The following is an 11,308-nucleotide window of genomic DNA, read 5'->3' on the forward strand; positions in this document are numbered from 1 at the left end:
GGATCCGTGTACTGTAGTAGATATATGCAGTCAGTAGGCGGTAGGCAGTAGGCATCTCCATGTGGTCCTGTTCGGTATCGCAACTTGACTTCTCTAAAATGTAAAAAATCTCTTTGCTGTTTCACTGTATACATACTAGACAATTCTGAGTTTTGTTTGCTAAATTTGTTTTAGCATTTTTTTAATTTATTTCATATGTGCTTATATGGACTCCTTATGTCATTTGGTTCTTTTTTGGAAAGACATCTAAATGTATCTTGAAAAAAGCTGGCAGAAAATACAGATTTTTGAGAATCACCCTTCAATCTTTTGGTTTACTTCGCTGGATTTAGCAAATAAGGACAAAATAAACATTTGAAACAAGATAAATGGTGTGAAGTATAAATGAAGTGTGCGATTATTCGCGATTAATCACAGAAAGAGGGTGTGATTCATTTGATCAAAAATTTTTATCTATTGACAGCCCTAATATAAATATTTCACAAATGCTTATAGACCATTAAAATCATTTAAACATTCTTATAGGTCATTAAAAGTTTTATACATCTTACCTTTCCTTGTGTGTATCTGTTTCACACTCCTGATATTCTAGAGTAACCCTTTCATTGCTGTGGGTTAAATGTATGTGGCCGCTGTGCACTGTTTTCCTGATGCCACCGGCGTGGCACTGGGGCTTTGGGCCCATCATCCCTGCTTGCAGCTATATTTGGATTTTAAAACATGGAATGCATCCCATTAATATGAACTACTGATAATTTTATAGTCGTTTGGAGTGACATAAGGATGAGTAACTGACGGAATTTTAACTATCCTTTTCCTGTTTCTCATCATATTTAATCATATAGCTTTTTTTTCAGAAGAGATTCAGCACACTGGACAGCTCCCAGTGCTGAACACCCTGAACAACAGACATCTGCGTCATTTCTGATACATAAAGTAGGCCTATATGTGGTTGTGCTTCCTGTTTGTTGAGGAAGTATTAAGAAAAGCCACATCTGTATTAGCACTTTGTGAAATATTGTCCAATTTACACCACATGTTCATTCGAATCACGTATCAAATATTTGAAAGCATTTGCTTTCTTTAATTTACTGTCTAGCATAAGTTTGACCATAAGAAGTATGGGACATATGCATGGTTCTTCACTCCCTTTCAATATTAAAAAACTGCTGTTTTTATACTCGCATAGACCTATTTTACCCACAAGGACCGGTTAGTCTTGCTAACATTGCACTTTTCTTTATATTTTGTAGTTGGACATGATTTATTGATCTTTACTTGTGTTATGTTGAATTGCATTTTCTCATAATTGAATGTAGCTGATTTTAGCTTGATGGACAGCCGTCAGTGTCTGTTTAACCACAGTATAGAGCATTAGACACAGTAATTTTAGCAAGCTTCCCTTGTGCAAATACATGCACTCTAAGCAACACACAAAACCACACAAAGGTAATGGAAACATTTGTGCCTGCTGACCAATGATCAACTAAGAGATGTGAAGAGAGAGTCTCATGACGTGTTGCAAATGTGAAGTGTTTGTAAGCGGTCTGAATAAAAGGCTTGTGGGTTTCCTGTTTTTACACGTTTAGATGTTGAACTGAACCTATTACAATAAAACAAAGAATGAATTTTGCAGGTGAACTTTGATTCAAAAGACTAGACACTCATGACAGGCATGAACTGACTGACTGATTGAATGTGAAATGTAAAGCACCTTATTTATATTTGCATTTTATTTTTATGCTTATCTGCAAGTCTGAATCAAAGATATTGCTAAAAGTATCTATCAGATAAACTAATCTCGAATATTTCCACTTTGAACCAATCAGGTGGCTGATCACAAAGCCAAATAGGAAAAAAATGTCTGTAAGGTAACTGGTGACTGATTAAAACTGCTTTCACTCTTTGTACGTCCAAACAACAACTCAGTCTACTGCCAACCCCTCATGACGTGGGCCGCTTTAGGTAAAACTTTCCGCTGACGTGAACCAATCAGATGAGATCTGACGTCTACATTGAGACCCTCACCAGTGTCAGTTATTCACAATCGCTCACTAAGATGGAGAGGTCAAGAGTTGCTCTCATTGTGCTTATGTGTAAGAAAAATTATACTTCTTCAGCTGTTTTTCAAACGAAATGTCACTACTGTGCATATTTTTTATATAATAGTACAATTTGAAGCGTTTATAAAGTTGTTTTGTTCTTTTATAGTTTTACTGTTCCATCAGACAAGAATCTATGGAGAAGAAGTGGAGATGAATGTCAGACCAGGAGACAACATCACTCTCTACTGTGATCGCTCTTTAACTTACGGTTCCCTCATCGTATGGATAAGAAACTTCTCTCATGAAAATCAACCCTCTCTCATAATAGATTTTACAAAATGGGAACTGAAGATATTTCAGCGTTTCAGCTCTATCTACAACCGCTACAGTAATTCTTATGATCTACATATTACTAACATTAGTGTCTCTGATCTGGGACTGTACTACTGTGCAGAACAAGAGAATAAGGTAAATAAAGATGAAAATGGCATCATCTCCTCATCAAATGTGTACTATTATGGAAACCGCACAACTCGTCTCTCTCTGGAATGTAAGGAAACACTTCTGCTAGTTATTATATAATTGATTATGTAATTCTGAAGCACTTTAACTTTCTCAGTGAAGAAGATACACATACGGAATAACAGTAATATATTTTGGTTATGGTTTATGTTTGGTTGGGCAAGTGTCTTCCAGTTCTGGACCCTTGAACACCACCTCCACACCACCTCTTGTATCTGACTGTGTGCTCTGCTGGACGCTGCTGTTCAGTGTGTGTCCGGTGTGTTTTCTCCTCTTCTCCATCTGTTTGTTCTGCCTCTGTTGTAAGAAAACTACAGGTAACCATTCACTAATTCACAAACCTTTGTGTTTTCTACTTTAATGTACAGATCATCAGCCTTTGACAATTAGCATAATTTGGATGAGCAAAGCCTGCACACAAAATGTAATAGTGATGTTAGAAACTGAAATGTAACATAACCATGAGTGCATAAACTTTAAACCATTTATGTATGTAAGTGATGTTCTAATTTAACAATCCATAGATGCTGTGAGAGATCAAAAAGACAAGTTAAAAGGTAGAAATACCGCTGAGGTATGTACAATACGAATATTACATTCTCTCTCTCTCTCTCTCTCTCTGCATCTTTAGACGTGATCACCAAGAGACAAAAATAACGCAAGACAAAGCGAGTGCAGAGTTCTGACTTCAGTACTTATGCTCAGGTCAGAACGTAAACTGAATAGACCTAAAATAGAACTGAGGTGGATTCTAAAACTTTTCAAATACTAGAAAAGTTGCAGGCTTCATTATCATGTAACTTCACATGTAATCATACAAGGTAGAGGAGCTTCTTCTATTACATATGAAAGTAAATGATATGTAATTGGATACTTTAGATTTTTTTATGAGCTAAAAAATTCAAACCTGTAAAGTTGTTAGTCTGATACTCAGTACAGTACAAGTTTTTCCTTCTCTCTAATAAAAGCACTTTAGTACAGTCTTTGTGTGCTCACAGTGATGACCTGAATAACAGGATGTAGAAATGGGTTTCCTGTGTTAAGTGATGTTTAGTTTAATGTGTGTATATTTCTCTGAAACTGAATGACTGCAACATTTATCTGACTCGATTTTACAATAAGCCCAATTACAATAAGCCCATGCTGAGTAGGTTACTGTGTTTGGAAAACAGCTTGTGACAAGTGAGCAGGCAGTCTTAAAATGATCTTAATACTATAAAGAAAAAAGACAGATGCCCACTTTAGTTACTCCTCTGTAGTGACATACATTTTTGTTTTTCTTTTTGTTATTTTCCTTCAGACTGCTGCATGTTAGATCTGCCTGTTTACTAATTGTACATTTGATTTTGTTGAACAGTTAAAACCAAATTGAAATCAAATCACACTTGAATCAAGTATTCAAAGCATCAGAGTTTCTCTTCAAAGGAGTTTTACTCAGTTGCACTCTCTGTGTTTTTTCTCAAGAAATGGTCTTGCTTAATTCTTAGTTAAAAAGATACCAATCTTAATCACAAATTTTCCATTCAGTTTAGTGGTTGTGTGCATATGAGACAGAAATAGGTAGGACAGAGGTTGATATGTGCAAATGCTTATGTGGTGAGTTTGTGGTAAATTTGGTTTGCATGCAATGTTTGCAAAAGCCTGACTTACAGCAGCAGCCTTTCTTTAAAATCTGGTGGATGAGGAAGTATCACATTTAATGCTTCTCAGAATGAAGCACAAAGAGCAGGTTTCAGTCTTTGCAAGACAACACTTTGGACATTTCCGTGTTACTTTGGTAGTGTACAGCACATCTCTTGACAATTCACATGATGTTCAAATAATGCTCAAGATAATACTAATAATAATGTGCTTCTTCTACCTGTACATTTACTTTGTCACTGTATATAATGGATATTGATGTTTTAAAGCAGGGGTGTCAAACTCAATTCCTGGAGGGATGGAGCCCTGCAGAGTTTTGTTCCAACCCTGCTCCAACACACATAGCATGTAGGTTTTAAATAAGACTTGATTAGTTGGATCAGGTGTGTTTAATTAGGGTTGAATCAAAACTCTGCAGAGCTTCAGCCCTCCAGGAATTGAGTTTGACAACCCTGTTTTAAAGTATGATCATGCATTTTCACTTGACCATGATCTGTTATTGTATTTCTGAAATCGACTCATTTTGTTGGTCAGATCATTCAGTGTGTTTAGTTTTACTAGTGGCCAGAGGGGGGCAGTGTGGGTTTGCTTTTTGTAAAAATCTGTGAAAATGTCTAAAACATGACCAAATGCTTGTTCCATTCCACATTTATTTGAATAATGTTTTTAAAGCACACATCTATCTGAAAGTCACATATCAAATAAATCAATTGGTTTAAATTGGTTCTCTCTCCCTAATTGTGTTTGACAAATCATTAAAGTCTTGAAAGATATATTAACAAAGAGAAGTATCAAAAGAACATATGAGGCAGGAACATATTCATGTATTATTGTTGTTGTTTATGGTGTGAGTAAGTGGGTGTGTATGTGTGTTTCTGGGCCTATTAGAAATGTCATTGAAATGACCATTAGGTGTCGATAAAAGTGTACTCTTCAGTCCAACATAAAATCCATTCCACACTCTGCAGAAACACTAGTCTGACAGGGAAAACTAGATTATGGAGTTATTAGAGGGTTATAGCAGTAATTCTGTTTGCAGCTGAATTAAAAGGGCAAATAAGGTGTGGGTAATAATGAGACATTTAGACAAGTCTATTAAAATGTTTATATATTCTATAACTATCTCATCTCCACAATATCTACTGCAATAGATTTTCAAGAATTTCCTACATAATATCTGGGTTATTATCGTTAACTAAACTAAAACTACAAACATAAAAAAACATTTTATTTAAAAATAAAATGAATGTCCACTGAAATATAATTAAAGTAAAAAAAAATCTAAAAACATTATTTTGATTCAGCTAGTTGCCAGTCACCATTTCTGAGCTCCATTTCAAGTTGAAGTACTTCAAAATAAATAAAACACTAAGATAAATTACAAAATTAATAAATAAAATGAAAATAAAAACGAATAAAAATGACAAAAACACACAACAAAATGACTCAAGTAAAATTAAAGTTAAAACAGAAAAAAACCTATTTAAAAATATTAACAAAAACTATATTAGTATATCAATTATACTAAAATAACACTGCATAAAATATATGACATTAAATATCTGCCTTATCTATTTATAAGGATAATAACGATAAACAAATTATCAGTCATACTTGTGTTTATTGAATACAACTGTTTTGCTCTATACAACAGCTCAGTAAACAAGGTAAGTCACTTATATTTTAGTATTACCAGTTATTTTGTCTATTTTTGCTCCTCCAAAATAGTTCCAACCAATTTCAAAGCAGATCTGCATATCTGAGCACAGTAATGTTATTCGTTCCTTAATTAATCAGCATTTTTGAATGAATTGATTGAGTGATTGATTCAGTGACTCACTCACATATCTACTATACAGTATATATGTCTACTGTACACATATAAACTATAGGCTATATACTAATATAAATGTGTACTTACTACACATTACATGAGCAAAAGGATGTGTTTGGAAAACCTTTCTGAAATCCTCAAGCCATGACTAAAAGGAATGGCTATTCGACAGCCGGGAGTCCATTTTTCATTGTGCTACCTCAAAACCACTTGAGACTACATCTTTGAGACTGGAAGCTGGGATGCCTGCTAAGGGTCACAATATAAAACCTTTGCAAAAGGCATCCCAGGCAACTCCTGTTGAAAAGGTAAGCCTGTTTTAAAAATACTGTATGTATGTACAAAAACGTGTGTTATTTGGCCTTTGTTATGGACCACTATGTACTTAAAATCTAATTAAAATCTTCTTCAGTTCTAAACAAGAAATACACACGCAAACCTAAAAACAACAGCAATAATATAGCTTGACCTTAATTTGAATTTGGCATGAAGTTGCTTTTCCCTTGTGGCATTAATTTCTGTTTCCACGTGAGTAGATATCAGACATTCTTCCAGCTTAACAACAGAGTAGTCAAACATAGACAATGTCGATGTCGGTCAGTCGAGGAACAGATGATTTCTTCCTTGGTCATGCCAGCTGCTGTCGATGTCATGCTGAATGTATCTGAGAGCGGGTGTGTGTGGGTGGGTGCGGGGCATCCATGCTAACTGCATCATGTCATTCTTGCCCTTAATTTTTAAAGGGATAGTTCACCCCAAAATGAAAAATCCGTCATTAATTACCCACCATCATCATGTCATTCCAAACCTGTAAGGCAGGGCTACCACAACGCATTTGTGTGAAACTGCTGATGGAAGAGCCGGCGTTCTGCCGTAGCACCAGAATGCGCTGCGCATTGTTTACAAGCAGTGGAATGCTCACACATGCGTAGTGCACACATGCATGGTACTGTCGTGAACGTGCGTCGAGGACTGACACAGAAGAGAAGAAATTGTTGAATAAAGTCATTATTTTTGTTTTCTTTGCGCACAAAAAGTATTCTTGTAGCTTCATAAAATTAAGGTTGAGCCACTGATGTCACGGGCTATTTTAATGATGTCCTTACTGCGTTTCTGGGCCTTGAACGTGTCAGTTGCATTGCTGTCTATGCAGGGTCAGAAAGCTCGAATGCTCACACATGCGTAGTGCACACATGCATGGTACTGTCGTGAACGTGCGTCGAGGACTGACACAGAAGAGAAGAAATTGTTGAATAAAGTCATTATTTTTGTTTTCTTTGCGCACAAAAAGTATTCTTGTAGCTTCATAAAATTAAGGTTGAGCCACTGATGTCACATGGACTATTTTAACGATGTCCTTACTACCTTTCTGGGCCTTGAATATGGTAATTCCATTGCTGTCTATGCAAGGTCAGAAAGCTCTTGGATTTCATCAAAAATATCTTCATTTGTGTTCTGAAGATACGGGTTTACGGGTTTGGAACGACATGTGTGTGAGTAATTAAAGACATAATTTTCGTTTTTGGGTGAACTAACCCTTTAACTGTGAAGTAGCGAGTAGGGAGTTATCACCGAAAAAGAACCCTGGGTGATTTTAAACCCCGGGTAAATGGAATCCTGGGTTATCTTGTTTCACGTTTCACACTGCTCATAAATTATCAGGGGTTAACAATAAATCTTGGGTATTCAAAATCACAAACTTACGTTTGACACTGTATATTCCTAAAACCTGGGTGAACATTCTTATTTGCATATTTGAGGTTAGTTTCATTGATTGGACAAATGCAGCATGCAAAAACTTAACATGTAAGCTTAGCATTGCGCAGCCTGGTGTTATTACAGACTGTACTATCAAGAGTTTTCCCTGAATGGACTTTTCGGTGGACTGTAAAGGTAAAAATAAAACAATCTCTTCTTTACTTTTTCATCACTGTTTGTCCATTTTCCGTCTCAAACTCTAAATCTGAAATCACCCCCTATACCTTCAGTCACTATTCCCTACATTAGGCCACTAATACAGTTCACTTGAAGGAGTGAATGAAAACAAGTGAGTGAATTCGGACACTGAGTGCACCAGAAAAGACTGCCGCTTTTGCATAGTTTGTGCTTGATGTTAATAATCATTTGAAACTAGCAAACTGGCAGCTCCAGTAGTAAGATGAAAGGATGTTTAACTCTGTCCTGGAAATTATGTATAAAACCTAATTAAACATTTTAATAATACATTTACCATGAATTTATATCTGTTTTGTATTATGCTGTACGCCGTGGACGAGCACTTTGTAAAATGGATGAATGATTCAGCTGCAGGTGCCATCTTCTGGCGAGACGTGCAATTCATTCGGTGCACAACTCGTACAGTGCATTATGGGTATTCTCTAGCCTTTGAGCATACATTAGTTGTACACTCGTTATTGCTGTGCATTGTGGGATTGAATGAGTGCACTTGATAATGTCCACTAAGGTTTCGGACACCACTAAAAATGGCTGTCCCCTCAAATAGTGCCCTATAAGGGGCGATTTTGGAAACTTGGGTGGTGTTTTCGTGACTGTCCAAAGCATGTGAATGTGCGACACGCGATTGGGTGTCTACTGTCTATTGCTAAACATCTAGCTGTATATATGATTAGCTGTAATAAAAGCATTGCTAATTTAAAACCTCGCATTAAAAGTGGCAATAACTCCACTTCTAAATCACAACTGTGAAACATGCCTTAACTGGGGTTAAAAGGGGTTTAGAACGAGAATAACCCGGGGTTAAACGCAGCGTGAAAAAACTCCCTTCCTTGATTTACTTTATTCAAATGCATCTTAAAAAAGTCTATTTTGTGGGCTCTTTTAAGCATTTTCAAGACTAAGCTGAAAACACTTTAAGACATTTATGCCATCAGTAACTGTATGCTAAATTTGTGTGTGGTGGTGGTGCTATTTTGGACCAACTAAACAGCCTTTCGCATCCTGCACTCTTTGCACACGTTGATGTTAGCATTTTATGACAGTGTTGCATAGAGGAATACATGCATACTATAAAAAAGAGATGAAGTAACAGGCAAATACATGCTCATAGCCTTGTCGACACTTTTCTCCTTTACTGTCACTGTGTGTTTTAGGTCTGATGGGAAAATATTACAGGACTGTCATTTGTTAGATAATCACCTGAACACAGCCATACATTCTTGTGTAAGGAGTCTCATTTTCCTATCTGAAATAAATACGCTTGATGCCTAACAGCTGTTCTAAATATACTGCACACGTCCATCTCAAACACTCAAAAGTTAAACTGACCTTATCTGAGAATCTCTGATCCAGGATTGGATAGAGATATAGTGAGACAGACACTCAAAAGCCTGAAAGAGGAGGACTGAAGAGGACAGTGATCTTATACATACAGTGTTACAGGGGTTGAAAGGGCTGCTGTAAAAATAGAAGCAGCATTTTACCTTATAGCATTTTCACTCCATTCGATGACCTATAAAGTAACTGTACATTGAAATTAGCTTCTCCATGTGGATATGCTTCTGTAGAATGAGTAACACCGCTACAAATAACCTTTTAAATAATCTAACAGCGACACAAGGGGAAATCCTTCATTTTAAATTTAGCCCCAAGTAAACTGTCAGACTCTGTTCCATGTTTTGTGTGTGTCCTGCTCCCCATGTGCCTTCCCATGCCCTTATTTGGTTAGTTTCCTGTTCCTGTCCTGATTAGTTTATTTCATTTGTCCCAGGTGTTTCCCTTGGTTTTATTGCTCCCAGGTGTGTCTCGTCATCCCCTCCTCCTGTGTGTGTGTATAAAATGTGTTCCCAGTCCCAAGTGCTCTGTCCGCTGTTGTACATCTTCCTGAGAACGTCTTCCTGTGTTCGTCTCCCTTGGTTCCTCGGTGGTTTATGCAAATAAAGTCCTGTCAACATATTCTCCAGCGTCTCCTCGTTCCTCCTGTGTGTGCATCGTGACAGAACAGCAGACCGAACAGTAAGCGGCATCCCTTCCCCGTGTTTGATTTCCGGTTTTTGTAAGTTTGTCCCCTCAAATAGTGCCCTATAAGGGGCGATTTTGGAAACTTGGGTGGTGTTTTCGTGACTGTCCAAAGCATGTGAATGTGCGACACGCGATTGGGTGTCTACTGTCTATTGCTAAACATCTAGCTGTATATATGATTAGCTGTAATAAAAGCATTGCTAATTTAAAACCTCGCATTAAAAGTGGCAATAACTCCACTTCTAAATCACAACTGTGAAACATGCCTTAACTGGGGTTAAAAGGGGTTTAGAACGAGAATAACCCGGGGTTAAACGCAGCGTGAAAAAACTCCCTTCCTTGATTTACTTTATTCAAATGCATCTTAAAAAAGTCTATTTTGTGGGCTCTTTTAAGCATTTTCAAGACTAAGCTGAAAACACTTTAAGACATTTATGCCATCAGTAACTGTATGCTAAATTTGTGTGTGGTGGTGGTGCTATTTTGGACCAACTAAACAGCCTTTCGCATCCTGCACTCTTTGCACACGTTGATGTTAGCATTTTATGACAGTGTTGCATAGAGGAATACATGCATACTATAAAAAAGAGATGAAGTAACAGGCAAATACATGCTCATAGCCTTGTCGACACTTTTCTCCTTTACTGTCACTGTGTGTTTTAGGTCTGATGGGAAAATATTACAGGACTGTCATTTGTTAGATAATCACCTGAACACAGCCATACATTCTTGTGTAAGGAGTCTCATTTTCCTATCTGAAATAAATACGCTTGATGCCTAACAGCTGTTCTAAATATACTGCACACGTCCATCTCAAACACTCAAAAGTTAAACTGACCTTATCTGAGAATCTCTGATCCAGGATTGGATAGAGATATAGTGAGACAGACACTCAAAAGCCTGAAAGAGGAGGACTGAAGAGGACAGTGATCTTATACATACAGTGTTACAGGGGTTGAAAGGGCTGCTGTAAAAATAGAAGCAGCATTTTACCTTATAGCATTTTCACTCCATTCGATGACCTATAAAGTAACTGTACATTGAAATTAGCTTCTCCATGTGGATATGCTTCTGTAGAATGAGTAACACCGCTACAAATAACCTTTTAAATAATCTAACAGCGACACAAGGGGAAATCCTTCATTTTAAATTTAGCCCCAAGTAAACTGTCAGACTCTGTTCCATGTTTTGTGTGTGTCCTGCTCCCCATGTGCCTTCCCATGCCCTTATTTGGTTAGTTTCCTGTTCCTGTCCTGATTAGTTCATCTGTCCCAGGAGTTTCCCTTCA

At 37.0% G+C, this 11,308-nt stretch overlaps 1 protein-coding gene across 1 annotated transcript; it reads left to right on the forward strand.

Annotated features, from left to right (window-relative positions):
- Window positions 1-1,996: 1,996 nt before the first annotated feature.
- LOC107702264 (uncharacterized) lies at window positions 1,997-3,899 on the forward strand. The gene is made up of 4 exons (XM_016504522.1): window positions 1,997-2,096; window positions 2,212-2,595; window positions 2,732-2,884; window positions 3,868-3,899. The coding sequence occupies exons 1-4, from the start codon at window positions 1,997-1,999 to the stop codon at window positions 3,897-3,899; spliced, it is 669 nt and encodes a 222-aa protein (XP_016360008.1).
- Window positions 3,900-11,308: the final 7,409 nt, after the last annotated feature.

This window comes from Sinocyclocheilus anshuiensis, unplaced genomic scaffold, assembly GCF_001515605.1.
Source record: "Sinocyclocheilus anshuiensis isolate Anshui unplaced genomic scaffold, SAMN03320099.WGS_v1.1 scaffold86, whole genome shotgun sequence".
In the NCBI taxonomy this organism is placed as follows: Eukaryota; Metazoa; Chordata; class Actinopteri; order Cypriniformes; family Cyprinidae; genus Sinocyclocheilus; species Sinocyclocheilus anshuiensis.